This window comes from Microtus ochrogaster, chromosome 2 (genome assembly GCF_000317375.1).
Source record: "Microtus ochrogaster isolate Prairie Vole_2 chromosome 2, MicOch1.0, whole genome shotgun sequence".
Lineage (NCBI taxonomy): Eukaryota > Metazoa > Chordata > Mammalia > Rodentia > Cricetidae > Microtus > Microtus ochrogaster.
In genome coordinates, this window is record NC_022010.1 from 29713835 (window position 1) to 29726500 (window position 12666).

General features: G+C 47.7%; 1 protein-coding gene across 3 annotated transcripts in view; it reads left to right on the top strand.

Moving 5' to 3' along the window:
• Positions 1-12666, top strand: part of Mtus2 (microtubule associated scaffold protein 2) — a 374670-nt gene that overhangs the window by 347856 nt on the left and 14148 nt on the right. For all 3 annotated transcript variants that reach the window (XM_026785020.1, XM_026785024.1, XM_013350977.2), the window contains 2 exons: positions 5453-5667; positions 10444-10549. In XM_026785020.1, the coding sequence (XP_026640821.1) occupies positions 5453-5667; positions 10444-10549 (321 nt within the window). The remainder of the gene's footprint in view (positions 1-5452; positions 5668-10443; positions 10550-12666) is intronic.

The following is a 12666-nucleotide window of genomic DNA, read 5'->3' on the forward strand; positions in this document are numbered from 1 at the left end:
CTTGCACAATGCACACACACACTTGCACAACGCACACACACACTTGCACAACGCACACACACACTTGCACAATGCACACACACACTTGCACAACGTACACACATGCTTGCAAAATGCACACACACACTTGCACAATGCACACACACACACGTCATATGTCTGAGCAAACCTCACATCAGAGACGAGTCTCCCAAGCCCCAGGGCATACACTGACTCAACGGCCTGAGAAGCAGAAGGAAAAGGGGGAACCCGTCACCTTCAACACAGTAGTTTCCTCTCTAGCGGCACTTGGCCTCCTCACCGGCCTATTACAAACCGGGAATGCGGCCACGTGAGCCATGGGATAGAAGACTAAATTGGCGATGTTCTGTGGAGTAGGCCTCTGAAACATGGAGGCTTTGAAAATGGTTGGGTCCAGGGAGGCATTTTCTAGAACTCAGGGGGGATCCTTTCTCCCTGGTGAAAGGGGTCCAAAGTACATGCTCACCAGCGTTTAAAGTCATCGAAAGCTCTTCCTTCCTTCCTTCCTTCCTTCCTTCCTTCCTTCCTTCCTTCCTTCCTTCCTTCCTTTCTTTCTTTCTTTCTTTCTTTCTTTCTTCAAGACAGTGTTTCTTTGTATCTTTGGAGCCTGTCCTGGAACTAGTTCTTGGAGACAAGGCTGGCCTCAAACTCACAGAGATCCGCCTGCCTCTGCCTCCCGAGTGCTGGGATTAAAGGCATGTGCCCCCACCGCCCAGCCTCAAAAGCTCTTTCTCAAAGGCATGTTCACTATGGAGATAAGTATAACCTGGGTCACTTATGCGTCAGATCTTTGAGGTCAGATGAAAAGGTTCACTTTCTGATGCCTTTACATGGGAGGGGGGGAATGAAGTAATAAATAACCAAGCACTTTGGCCATGTGAAACCATTAGCTTCCCTTGCAGAGTGTGGCCACAGAAAGCCCAAGGTATTGACATGGTGAGTTGTGTAAGCTGATGCCATAGAGATCCCTTTAAAAGTCTGGATACCCAAATTAAATGGACAAAACAAAGGAGCAGGCTCCACGTGGAGACATCTATAGAATGCCATTCTGTTTGTGCGTGGTGTGTGACCAGTTCTCATCTGGACAGCATGGTTTCTCTTTTTGAAAGCTTTAAACCATCTCTAATCAATTTCCTCTTTCTTCCTCTGCTTGTAAACCATGCCTGTAACCTTCCCCTCTCTCCGAGACGTAACTTAGACACTCTGCAGTTACTGTTCCACACGGGACCAGTCACCATCACCTCGCTGACTTGCGCATCTTAAAGAATGCACTGAGTGACACAAAGCCGCTCTGACTCCTGACAGACTTCAAATCCATTGGGGTTTTTATTTTTATGTCTGCTCCTTCTCCTAGCTCTTCTTCTGAAATACAAGACTAACAGGGTTGTTACTGCTCTCTAGGGTATCTCTGAGATATAGGTCACATAAGTAGAATCCAGCACCAACTAAGATGCCAGGGTAAGCATCCATCTTGGTAGGGAGGCATGGCAGCTGGAGCAGGGAGCCGAGAGAGCACACCTTCAGCCACAGATTATCAAGAGAGAAAACTGGAAGTGAAGCCTTCCTCCAGGGACCTGCTTCCTCCAGCGGTACTGCACCTCCTAAAGGGCCCGTAACACTTCCCCAGACAGTGCCACAAGCTGGGGATCAAGAGTGCAGATGCCGGTGCCTAAGGGGGACATCCCCATCAAAACTGCTGCATAATCCATGAAGCACACACGTATGTCAAGCGCTGCTGTTAGTGCTCATTTCCTGCATCTCCAAGAAGCGAGTAATTCAGTGTAAAAGCACATTTCTCTCTGTGATCAAAGCGTTCCTCTTTTGGGGGTATGTTTTGTAGGAAATTTAAATACCCAGGGCAGGAAAGGTAGTTCAGCAGGTAAGAACATTAACTGCTCTTGCAGAGGACCTAGGTTCCATTCCCAGCACCCACATGGCAGCTCACAACCATCTGTCACTCCATCTCTAGGAGATCTGACGCCTCTTCCGGCTTCTGCAGGCACCAGGCACAAAGACATACATGCAGGCAAAACACCCATACCCAGAAATGTTTTAAAATGGAAAAGAATAAACAAAGTAAAGTGGCACACACACACGCCTGTCTTTTCAGTGGGTATCACGCAACCCTCTGGGGTGACACAGCTCATTATGGTAGGCACCTGATGCTGAAACAGGAGGCAGAGAGTAGGGCAAGGAGTGGAGGTCAGATGTACCCTTCAAAGACACCTGGTGACCAGCCTTTGTCACCTCCTAAGGACTCTAACCTCCCTCCCAAGATATCACTAGACCAAGAATAGTATGCAAAATCTGAGCCCATGGGAGATGTTTCAGATGCAAATCATAGCAAGGTCCGAGTGTGCGATGCAACCAATGTCCTTCTTTGATGTTAAGCTCAGGGGGGCAGATGACTTTGAGAAGCCCAACAGCTAGTGTTGGTCACATCTAGCCCCCCCGGGCCAGCTGGGTCAGTGTCCTGAGGCTTCTGGCCACTGCCCTTCTGTGCTTGCTCTTCCGGCTCCGTTCTCATCTGCTATCTACAGAGTTTGCCATTTCAGAGTCTCGGTATTGCGAGGACTCCTGGGAGCTAGAGAGTACTCTCCACTCTATGACGGACACTCCTCATTCAATCATCCAACCATTCGTCTCCCCATCCTTCCCATGATTCATCTCTCATCTGATCATCCAACCATTCGTCTCCCCATCCCCACTTCTTCATCCCTTATCCAATCATCCAACCACTCATCTCCCCATCCCCCTTCTTCATCCCTTATCCATCCTTCCCCATGCTTCATCTCTCATCCAATCATCCAAGTCACCTGATGCCACGTAGCTCAGTGCCTGAACTCCAGACCTCCCCTGACCTCTTCTCCTTGTCTCATACATCATTTTCCATGCAGCTACCCAGAGTGGAAATCATTATTTCTTCCCTTCTGAGACTCTGGGAGCTGTTGCAGGAACATACCCATAATGCCATAGTGTAACCACGGGCCTTCATGATGTGCCTCCGCCTGCCCCTGGAACTTGACCTCCCTCCTCTAAGGATGCTGGTGCCCCATCAGTGACCTTTCTGTTCCTTAGTTGGACCAGAACTGTGCCTACCCAGGGCCTTTGCAAGTTCAGGTGGAAGGGAGGGAGCCCAGCTAGGTCCAAGCACTGCACACAGAAATCATCAGCGTCACTGGATCATGGATTAATGAATGTCCATGTGAGGACTGACTTGCATCACTGTCTACCTTAATTCCGTTCTCAGGAAGCCACGTTGGGCACCATTTTGTAAACGGAGACTGCTTGTTTGTTTCCCGGCTGCACAGGCCCAAATAATCACACAGAAACTATATTTATTACAATACTGTATGTCCGATGTCTCGGGCATATTTCTAGCTAGCTCTTATATCTTAAATTAACTGATTTCTATCAATCTGTGTATCACCACAAGGCTGTGGCCTACCGGTAGGCATCTTTCTCCTTCGGCAGCTACATAGCATCTCTTTGACTCTGCCTACTCTGTCTGTCTGTCTCTGTCTCTGTCTGTCTGTCTGTCTGTCTCTCTCTCTCTCTCTCTCATATATATATATATATATATATATATATATATATATATATATATATATATATTTTCCAGCCTGGCTATATTCTGCCTGCTATAGGCCAAAGCAGTTTTATTCATTAGCCAATAAAAGCAACATGTATACAGAAGGACATCCCACATCAGCTCCTCCTCTCTCTTTTAAGCTTAAAGCCTGCCCACGGTGACATACTTCCAAACCTCCTAAAGCTCCCCAAACAGTCACCGACTGGGGACCAAATGATTAAAGTTCTGAGAGTAGGGGCATTTCTCCTTCAAGCTACTGCTCCTGTAACAGCCTGCCTTCCTGCCCCTGTGCCCTAGAACTGTGCTCAGCACCCAGCAGGTACTCCTTCAATGACTAGATATCTTTTGGGTGCTGGGGATGGACCCCAACACCTTGCACCTACTCTACCACTTAGCTACACCCACCGCTCAATATCCATCCAAAGGTTCCCTGCCTATCTGAGCACAGAATACAAAGGGCACTGGCCTTGCCCGCCTGTAAGGAAAGAGACGGGCAAAGGATGACAGTTCTAGACACTGGAGGTTTAAGGAAGGTATGCCAATGCCTGGTCTCACCTCGGAGACATTATAATACTGGTGCATCATGGAGGTTGTCCATGCTCCTGATTCTGCCGCAGACCTTGCCTTCACCTTGAACTAGTTAGGTCCACTCCCTGCTCTTTACAGTGGGGTGTGGACTGCCTACTAGACACCTAGCAGGGCTGTTGGGAACATCAGTCCCTGTCTAGGTAAGGCAAGGATACAGATGCCAGCTCCTGTTTACTCTGAGCCAGCTCTGATGTAGCCACCATGCCCTAGGAGCAGAGTGTGTCTCCAAACACAACAGGTGGGCTGGTGGCTCTCCGACGTATTCTCCCTCTGTAAACACCTCAGACCTCATTTTTCGTCACTCCTTTTATGGTCTCCTCTTAATATCTTCGCCAAAAAGAAGAATTTAGGAAGAAAAGTAAGTCGTTCGGAGCAGTGTGTCCCCCCCCCCCAGGGCACTTTTCAGGTGCCATACCGCCCCCTGGTGGTCACAGATTTATTATTGGCTAACTATGGAATTTTAAAGAAAGCACCAACCACTGCATGACGACATCGTGGTCTTTAAAACCTTGTAACTTCCACTCCCGAGAGCTCATTTTAATGAAAACGGACCCTGCACATGGGTGAATATGTTTGCTCTATTATCTGTAATATTATCAATACCAGCAAGTCTTGGAAACAAATGTCTAACAATAGGGACACAAGCTGTATCAGTAGAAAAACATTGGACCTTGACTGGGTCAATGTTAACAGTTCCGAGCACTGGGTGGCACCATTGTGTCCCAGATCTCCTGAGTGTGCTGGCCTTGTGGGTAAGTAGGGTCTACACACTAGGGAATTGGGGCAAAAAGGGACAGCCAATAGGCATCTCATTCTCAAATTGTTCAAGGGGAGAGAGTCTTTTGTGATAATATATTATGCTAAATTAGCTTTTGAGGTGTTTGTGGTTTCTCTAGTTGCTTATTTTTGAGACAGAGCTTCACTGTGTAGCCAGTCCTTGATGGCCTGGACTAGACCTCGAATTCACAGATATCCCCAGCCTCTGCCTCCAGGATGCTGGGGTTAAAAAGATGTGCCCCCACCCCTGGCTACGGCGTAGTTTTTATTTGTTTATTTCTTTAATCAGTTTTTGATGCTGGGAGTGGAACTCGGGGCCTCGTGCGTGCCAAGCCAAGCACTCTACCGCTGAGTTACACTCCCCACCCAGCGATTCCTGTTTCAGTTTTATTTTTGAAAGCTTCAGGTGGGCTCACAGTGGGTCATCGCAGCGTCTGCTCCCCACATTGCTAAAGAGCTCCGTGCTCCCTGCAGCCTTCAACACCGCCAAATGTGAGAAGCTGCAGAAGGAGAAGGAGGCGCTGGAGAGGCGGTTCGAGGAGGAGCTGAGAAGGCTGGGCTGGCAGCAGCAGGCCGAGGTGCAGGAGCTTCGGGAGCGGCTTCAGCAGCAGTTCCAGACGGAGAGCGCACGCCTGCGGGCGGAGCATCAGGACCAGCTGCTGCGCATGCGCTGCCAGCACCAAGAGCAGGTGAGTTGGCTGGCTGTTCCACACCGGTGATGGGAGAAGAGCCTGAGGCACTTGAGAAAATGGGTCAAGTTCACTCTCCAGCCTCATTCTGGCTCTCTCTGCACCCGGTGCCTAGAATGCTGTTTCTGCAGACGCCATGGCACCCTCTCCTCCTTCTAGGTCTATAATTAGTTCTTACCTGTGAGAACTTACCTGAGATTGCAGTTTTACATGTGACCCTTATTGGTCATCTGTTCTTCGCATATTCTCTGTGGGCAGAGAGGTGTTAAGCAAACCTGTGCGTAGACCAGGTTCTGCACCAGCCACTACTTCCAAACTTGATGTACGCGGACTCCATCACCCTGCCAGATGCCGGTTCCATCCCATTTTACAGGTAAGAAAACAGAGTCCCAGGGTTAAGTAAGACACCAGAATTCTGTCACATCGAGTGTGAGCAGAGGGTACTCGTCTTCTTTGAAGACCGCACTGCTCATCAGCTCATCCCACAAAACTCATCCTAGAAATCCTCCATTTTCTTTAAAAAGTCATCCTCGAGAATGAAAGGTGAGTTGCAGGAACAGCGCCCCATGAGGAGTTTGAACAGGCAGAGATCACTCACTAAGCCTATCACCTTCTGTTATGTCTCCTTAACCCGCCCACCCAGCCAGCTCTATTTGGTCGGCAGGAGAATACACTCTACACAAACAGAATGAGCCCCCAGGACCTGTCTGGTACTGGGGAGACGTGGATCTCGGGGACACTGCCCTTTAGGCTGAAGAGGAGGCTACCGTGGGAACCCGATGGAGTCGGTCTGGAAGCTCCAGTTCGGCCTGCCACCACGTGCTCTGGGCCAGTGTCTAGGAGACTGGGGTGAAGCAGGGGCTGGGCTCCCGGTTGGTGGGCGGGTGCAGGAGGGGTAAACACGGGCTGGCTCTCTCAGGCTCCTCTGATGAGGATGCGCAGCTGGGATGGGGGCAAATGGTAGTTTAATCTGGTTTGAGGTTAATGAGAAAATGAGCGCACGTGATGCTCCATTCAGAATACATCTTCTGGAAGTGACTCTCCAAATCCCCAGTTAATTGCCTCTGGGGGCAAAGTAAAGCCCACAACTCCTTCCTTGCTCGCCTTAGGCAGCAGCTTTTCTCCCCTGGTGTCTCTGTACCCAGCCCCGCTGAGTAGCAAGCTGACTCCAGAACGGAGTCCTGCTACAGGGAATAGCCGTTTCTCCAAAGGGCTGGTGCCGTTTGGTGGGTGACCTGGCAGCCACCTCCATGGAAGAGCCCCGAATCCCGTCTCTGTTAAGGGGGCAGACAGTAGACAGCAGTGGTCTCACGGGGCTCTCTCTGCCCAAGGTTCTAGACAAAAAAGAAAGCTCTTCAAGCAACAGAAGCTTTCTGCATTGGTTATCTTTCTGTTGCCATGATGAAACGCCGTGCCGAGAAACCAGCTTATGGAAAACAGAGCTTATTTTGGCTTACAGTTCCGGTGGGTAAGAAGATTCTATCGTAGGAAAGTCAAGGCAGCAATCATAGGAAAGTCAAGGCAGCAACCAGCAGGCAAGATGGCAGGAGAAGGGAGTTAAGAGTTCACATCCTCACCTGTAAACAGGAAGCAGAGGGTGATCTGGAAATAACCGTGAGGCTGTAAACTCTAAAACCCACCCCAGGTGACCGACCTCCTCCAGCAAGGCTTCATTCACCACCTAAACATCCCCAAACGCTACCTCGAACCCAGGACTCAGCATTCAAGTATGGGAGCCTATGGGAGCCGTTTCTCTTTGAAACCGCTCTGCTTGCCCCTGTCTGACAGTGGAGGATAACCTTTCTCTGATTTTGTCAATTACAATACATTAACCCATCTTTTGTGCCCTTTGGGAAAACCGGTCTAAATTCGAGCAAATATCTTCTGAGGGTTTTGACATCTTCTCAGGCTGAGCTTTCCTACTTCCTGTCTGTGAGCTCCTGCTCTGCAGAAACTGGTACCATAGGAAGGGAAGCCATAGATGTTAATAGCTGACAGGAGAGAGGAGTCCCACAGTAGGCAGAACCATTTCCTGCCTAAGGGGGGGGGGGCTTTAAAATCAAAGAGACGTGAGGCCGAAATTACTGAAGAGCAAGCATTTGTTGAAATAGTAGCTCACGAGATTCCATTGATACCTTTCTGGATATTCCGGCCATTCCTTTAATTCCATATGGCTCGTTGGAATTAGAAAGTCAATATTTCATTCATAAAAGCACCTCCCAGAGGCTGAAAAGGACATCATCCTTACTGTGTTGATGGTAGTAATCCCTCAGCACTAAATCACAGATGTGCCATCTAACAGGTCAAGGCATACACCTTGGCTGCCGACATAATGGACTGTTACCAGCTGAGCCGTATTTACGACAGGGACATCGATTCTTCTGGAAGTTTATCTTTGTATCTACCTTTCTTTTCTGAAGCTCCTCGTAGAAATTTGTGTAAGAGATCAGTAGTGTAGAGTCCCACCAAGGACCGAGGAAAGGGTTTCTCTTTACACCTGGGTGTGTAAGAACCGTGCTTCTAGACATTTTGTGGTGTTTATTTTTTACAGAGAGTGCTGTGACAATTTTAGTGGAACAGAAAGGGAAGAGTATGTGCCTATGTGTGTTTATGTGCACTATTGTGCATACAGAGACTAGAAGAGGGCTCTGGTCCCCCCTAGAACTGACATCATAGACAGTTGTGAGCTGCCTGCTATGGGTGCTGGACAACGAACCAAAGTCCTCTGTTAGAACAAGAAGTGCTATGAATATCTGAGCCATCTCTCCGGTCCCCTTTGTTTCAACCAATTGCTTATTTTATTTTGCCTCACGCTGAGAGGTTTTAGACAGAAATCCCATTAGAACCTGAAGCCAACAACTGGGTGATTAAATCCTGTTCTAGTCATCCCCGCTTCCCCGCTTCTGAGTGATTCAGAGCGCAGAGCCACAAGTTATTTGAGGCTCAGGTCGCTTTAATCAATAATGCCCAGTCATTGTAGTGACATGATGCTTCTAGGTCCACATTAGCACTGAGATGTTGTAAGCTCCTTGTTGGCTCTGACCAGTGATTTTCCTGTTTTAAGAAATAATAATTTGTGCTGGGGGGGTGGGGAAGAGAGAGAGAGAGAGAGAGAGAGAGAGAGAGAGAGAGAGAGAAGAGACTATCCTAGGAAGGTTGCTTGTTGGTAGAAAAGCTTAGAAAAGCTGTTCTCAACCCCTTTGGGCAGTCTCATATCAGGTACCCTGCATATCAGATGTTTACATTATGATTCATACAGTAGCAGCTTACAGTTATGAAGTAGCAATGAAATAATTTTATGGCCTGGTCTGAGGAACTGTATTGAAAAGTTGAAGTATGGAGGGGGGGTGTTGAGAACCACTGTGGAAGAGTATTTGCCTAGCATAAATAAAGATGATTTGTTCCCTGACACCAGAGACAGACACGGAGACAGAGAAAGGTTGTAGGGGGAGATGATAGATTATTCCAAGTGGAAATTCATTCATTGTCATTATTGTTGGAATGTGAAATGTCCCCAGTTCCTCTCGTGTCAAACTCCCGACTGCAGCCGATGCAGCTATTTTGAGAAGCGATGGAAGGGCCGAGAGCCCTCAGGGCTCAAGAGCTCTGGCTGCTCTTGCAGAGGACCAGAGTCCCATCGCCAGCACCCGTGTCAGGCAGCCCACGACACCTGTAACTCCAGCTCCGGGGAATCTGGTGCCTTCTGCATAGACCCACATACAGACACATGCACGCACACACTAATAAAAATAAAATAATTTGGGACTGAAGAGATGGCCCAGTGGTTAAGAACGCTGGCTACTCTTCCAGAGAACCTGGGTTCAGTTCCCAAAACCTACAAGGCAGTGCACAACTGTCTGCAACTCCAGTTCCAGGAGATCTGACACCCTCATACAGACATATATACAGGCAAAAGCCCACTGTACATTAAATAAATAAATCTATTTTAAAAAAAAAGAAGAAGAAGAAGGAACCCTGACTAATTTTCCAGAGGAGCCGTGCCCAGTCTCAGCATTTATGTGGAGCTGCTCACAACCCCTTATTCTTGGGGGAATCTAATCCCCTCTATGGCCTCATACTGCACACATGCTCACCCCCACCCCCCACACATGTCAAACCTAAGCCTTTGTTTCCTCATCTGCAAAATGGGCATAGAAATGCCTACCTTCTAAGGGTGGAAGGGGTAGGATGCTCACTGAGAGCTTAGGAAAGAGGAGTTCCCACTCACCTGACACTGGGATACTTTGAGAGGAGGCATGGAGAACTCTTCCTGCCCCATCACTTCCTGACAGGATGAAGGAAGAACATGATGGAGTGGTCCAGGACTCTGCAGAGGTGCCTGGGACAGTCCTTCCGGGGTGGGGCTTATTTGTTTGTTTGATTGCTTTTTGTTTTTTGAGACAGGGTTTCTCTGTGTAGCCCTTGCTATCCTGAAGCTAGCTTAGTAGACCTAGTTCTTGGGGGATCTAATACCCTCTTAAGGTTGGCCTTGAACTCACAGAGACCCATCTGTCTCTACCTCCCAAGTGCTGGGATTAAAGGTGCACACCACCACTGCCTGGCTGAGTTGAGCTTCTATCTTTTTTCATTGAGTTAGGTTGTGGCACTTTGGTACTAGACTGGGGGTGCCAATCATCCCCGCGGAGTAACTTGTCTTTGGCAGGACTGCTAGCTTTGTCATCTTACTGAGCTGCACCTATGTTTTCCCAGCAGCAAAGATGATTCCAACAGCCACCCCAGCTCTCTGGATAACCAGTAACCATGCCTTTCCTTCAGGTGGAAGACATCACTGCCAGCCACGAGGCTGCTCTGCTGGAGATGGAAAACAACCACACGGTTGCCATCACGATCCTGCAGGATGACTATGACCACAAAGTTCAAGGTATCTACGAGCCGTGAGCAGCAGGCCAGAGTGGCCATGCTGAGCCCCTCTGGCGGCAGAGATAAGGATCCCTCCTTTCCTTCTTTTCTGTCCTTTTTTTCCCTTTCTACTGAAGCTTTTGTGTTCATTCCTGTAAGGAGAAGAACTAGAAAGCGAGGCTTCAGGCAGGGCTGGGGGAGCTTGGCTAGCACATAGGAGGCCCAGGGTTCCATCGCCAGGCCCATGTCTAAAGCTTTATGAATCCTCGCGCTTACCTCTCTCCTCTAGAGGAGTTCTGTAAACCTTGAGGGAATATTAAAAATCCCCATGAGATTCTTACCAGCCTGAATTCCTCCTTTTGCTTATTTTTCCCAGTCAGCTGGTTGTTCAACTATCTATTAAAAGCAATAAAAGTTAGCATTGAATCAATGTATTTTCAATATGAGAATTTACTTTGGAATTTTTTATTGGTTTTATTTATTTATTATGTATACAATATTCTGTCTGTGTGTATGCTTGCAGGCCAGAAGAGGGCACCAGACCCCATTACAGATGGTTGTGAGCCACCATGTGGTTGCTGGGAATCCAACTCAGGACCTTTGGAAGAGCAGGCAATGCTCTTAACCTCTGAGCCATCTCTCCAGCCCCCAATTTTTTCTTGTTTTAAAATAGTCTTTCTAACAACAAACTGGCTGTAAGGTACTTGATGTTCACCTGTCTCCTCCCTCAAGCACCTTTGCCATAAGCCAAACAGGAGACAAGAGAGAAAAGGGCCCCAAGAACTGGTCCAGTACACCCGAGTCTTGAATTACACATCCGTTCCCTCGGCTACACTCTGAAATGACCTGGAGACTTTAAAAGGCAATGGCATGTAGACCCTGCCTCCAAAATTCCAGACTTTCCAAAACTCTACTATGCAGCGGGAGTCGAGAAGAATCACCTTAAAGAGCAGGGACGGAGTATCATGACTTTGTAATAAAGAAGTGCATTGTGGGAAGCCAATATTGTATAGTAAGCAATAATATTTGTTCTCCATTCCCTTGGGGTGTTGGGACCCCCACCCCCAGCAGTGCTCACTCCCAAGCTACAGACACAGTCCCTCAGGAGAGGGGCTTTGGATGTATGGATTCTGTAAATTGTGATGTACCTGCTCTCTTTTCCCCTTGTATTTTCACACAAATAAGCCTGGTTGATTTTTTTTCTGACCAATGAAGTCTTGCTTTAGACACCCCATCCAAGGCCTTTGAATTGTTATGTATGAAGTTGCGATGATATGAATCTATATAATAGGAGCTTAAAATTCATTGTGATATGTAGGGTGATAGTCTCAGTGGCCAATAAAACTAATAGTACACAGAGGCATATAGACGAGAAGGCCAATTCATATAGTCAGTAAAACTGGGGGCTGAACAGATGGTTCGGTGGTTAAGAGCACTGGCTGTTTTTGCAGAGGAGCCAGGTTCAGTTGCCGGCACCCACATGATAGTTCACAACTATCTGTAACTCTAGTTCTTTTGGCCTTCCTGGGCCCCAGACATGCACATGGTACACATACATACATGTAAGCAAACATTCATGTACAAAATACAATAAACTTAAAAAAAATAAAGTCAATAAAATAAACACAAATTTTATTTTTCCAAAGATGAAAACTTTGGCTGTGGAAACGAGATTCTTAACAACCCTCATCACCATAAAGATCTGTGCTCATGGAAACTACATGGATTTCTCAGTTACAACTCCTAGTGACCCAAATGGTAATTGTTGGTATCCCCAGGACTCTCTTGTTCCAAAAACAGGATCCAGGCTGGTAAAGGAGACCATCACCCTTCTAGTCATACCACAAAAACTGCTGGTCTGCCCAGGATAAGATGGGCTTTACCCAGATAATAAGACTCTTCCTGTCTAGAGGGGTCGGAATGCATTTTCTTAATACCTACATCACCTACATCATCACCTACGTCAATCACCTACATCACCTATATCATTACCTACATCATCACCTACTTCACCTACATCATCACCTACATCACCTACATCATTACCTACATCACCTACATCATCACCTACATCAATCACCTGCATCACCTACATCATCACCTACATAATCACCTACATCATCACCTACATCACCTACA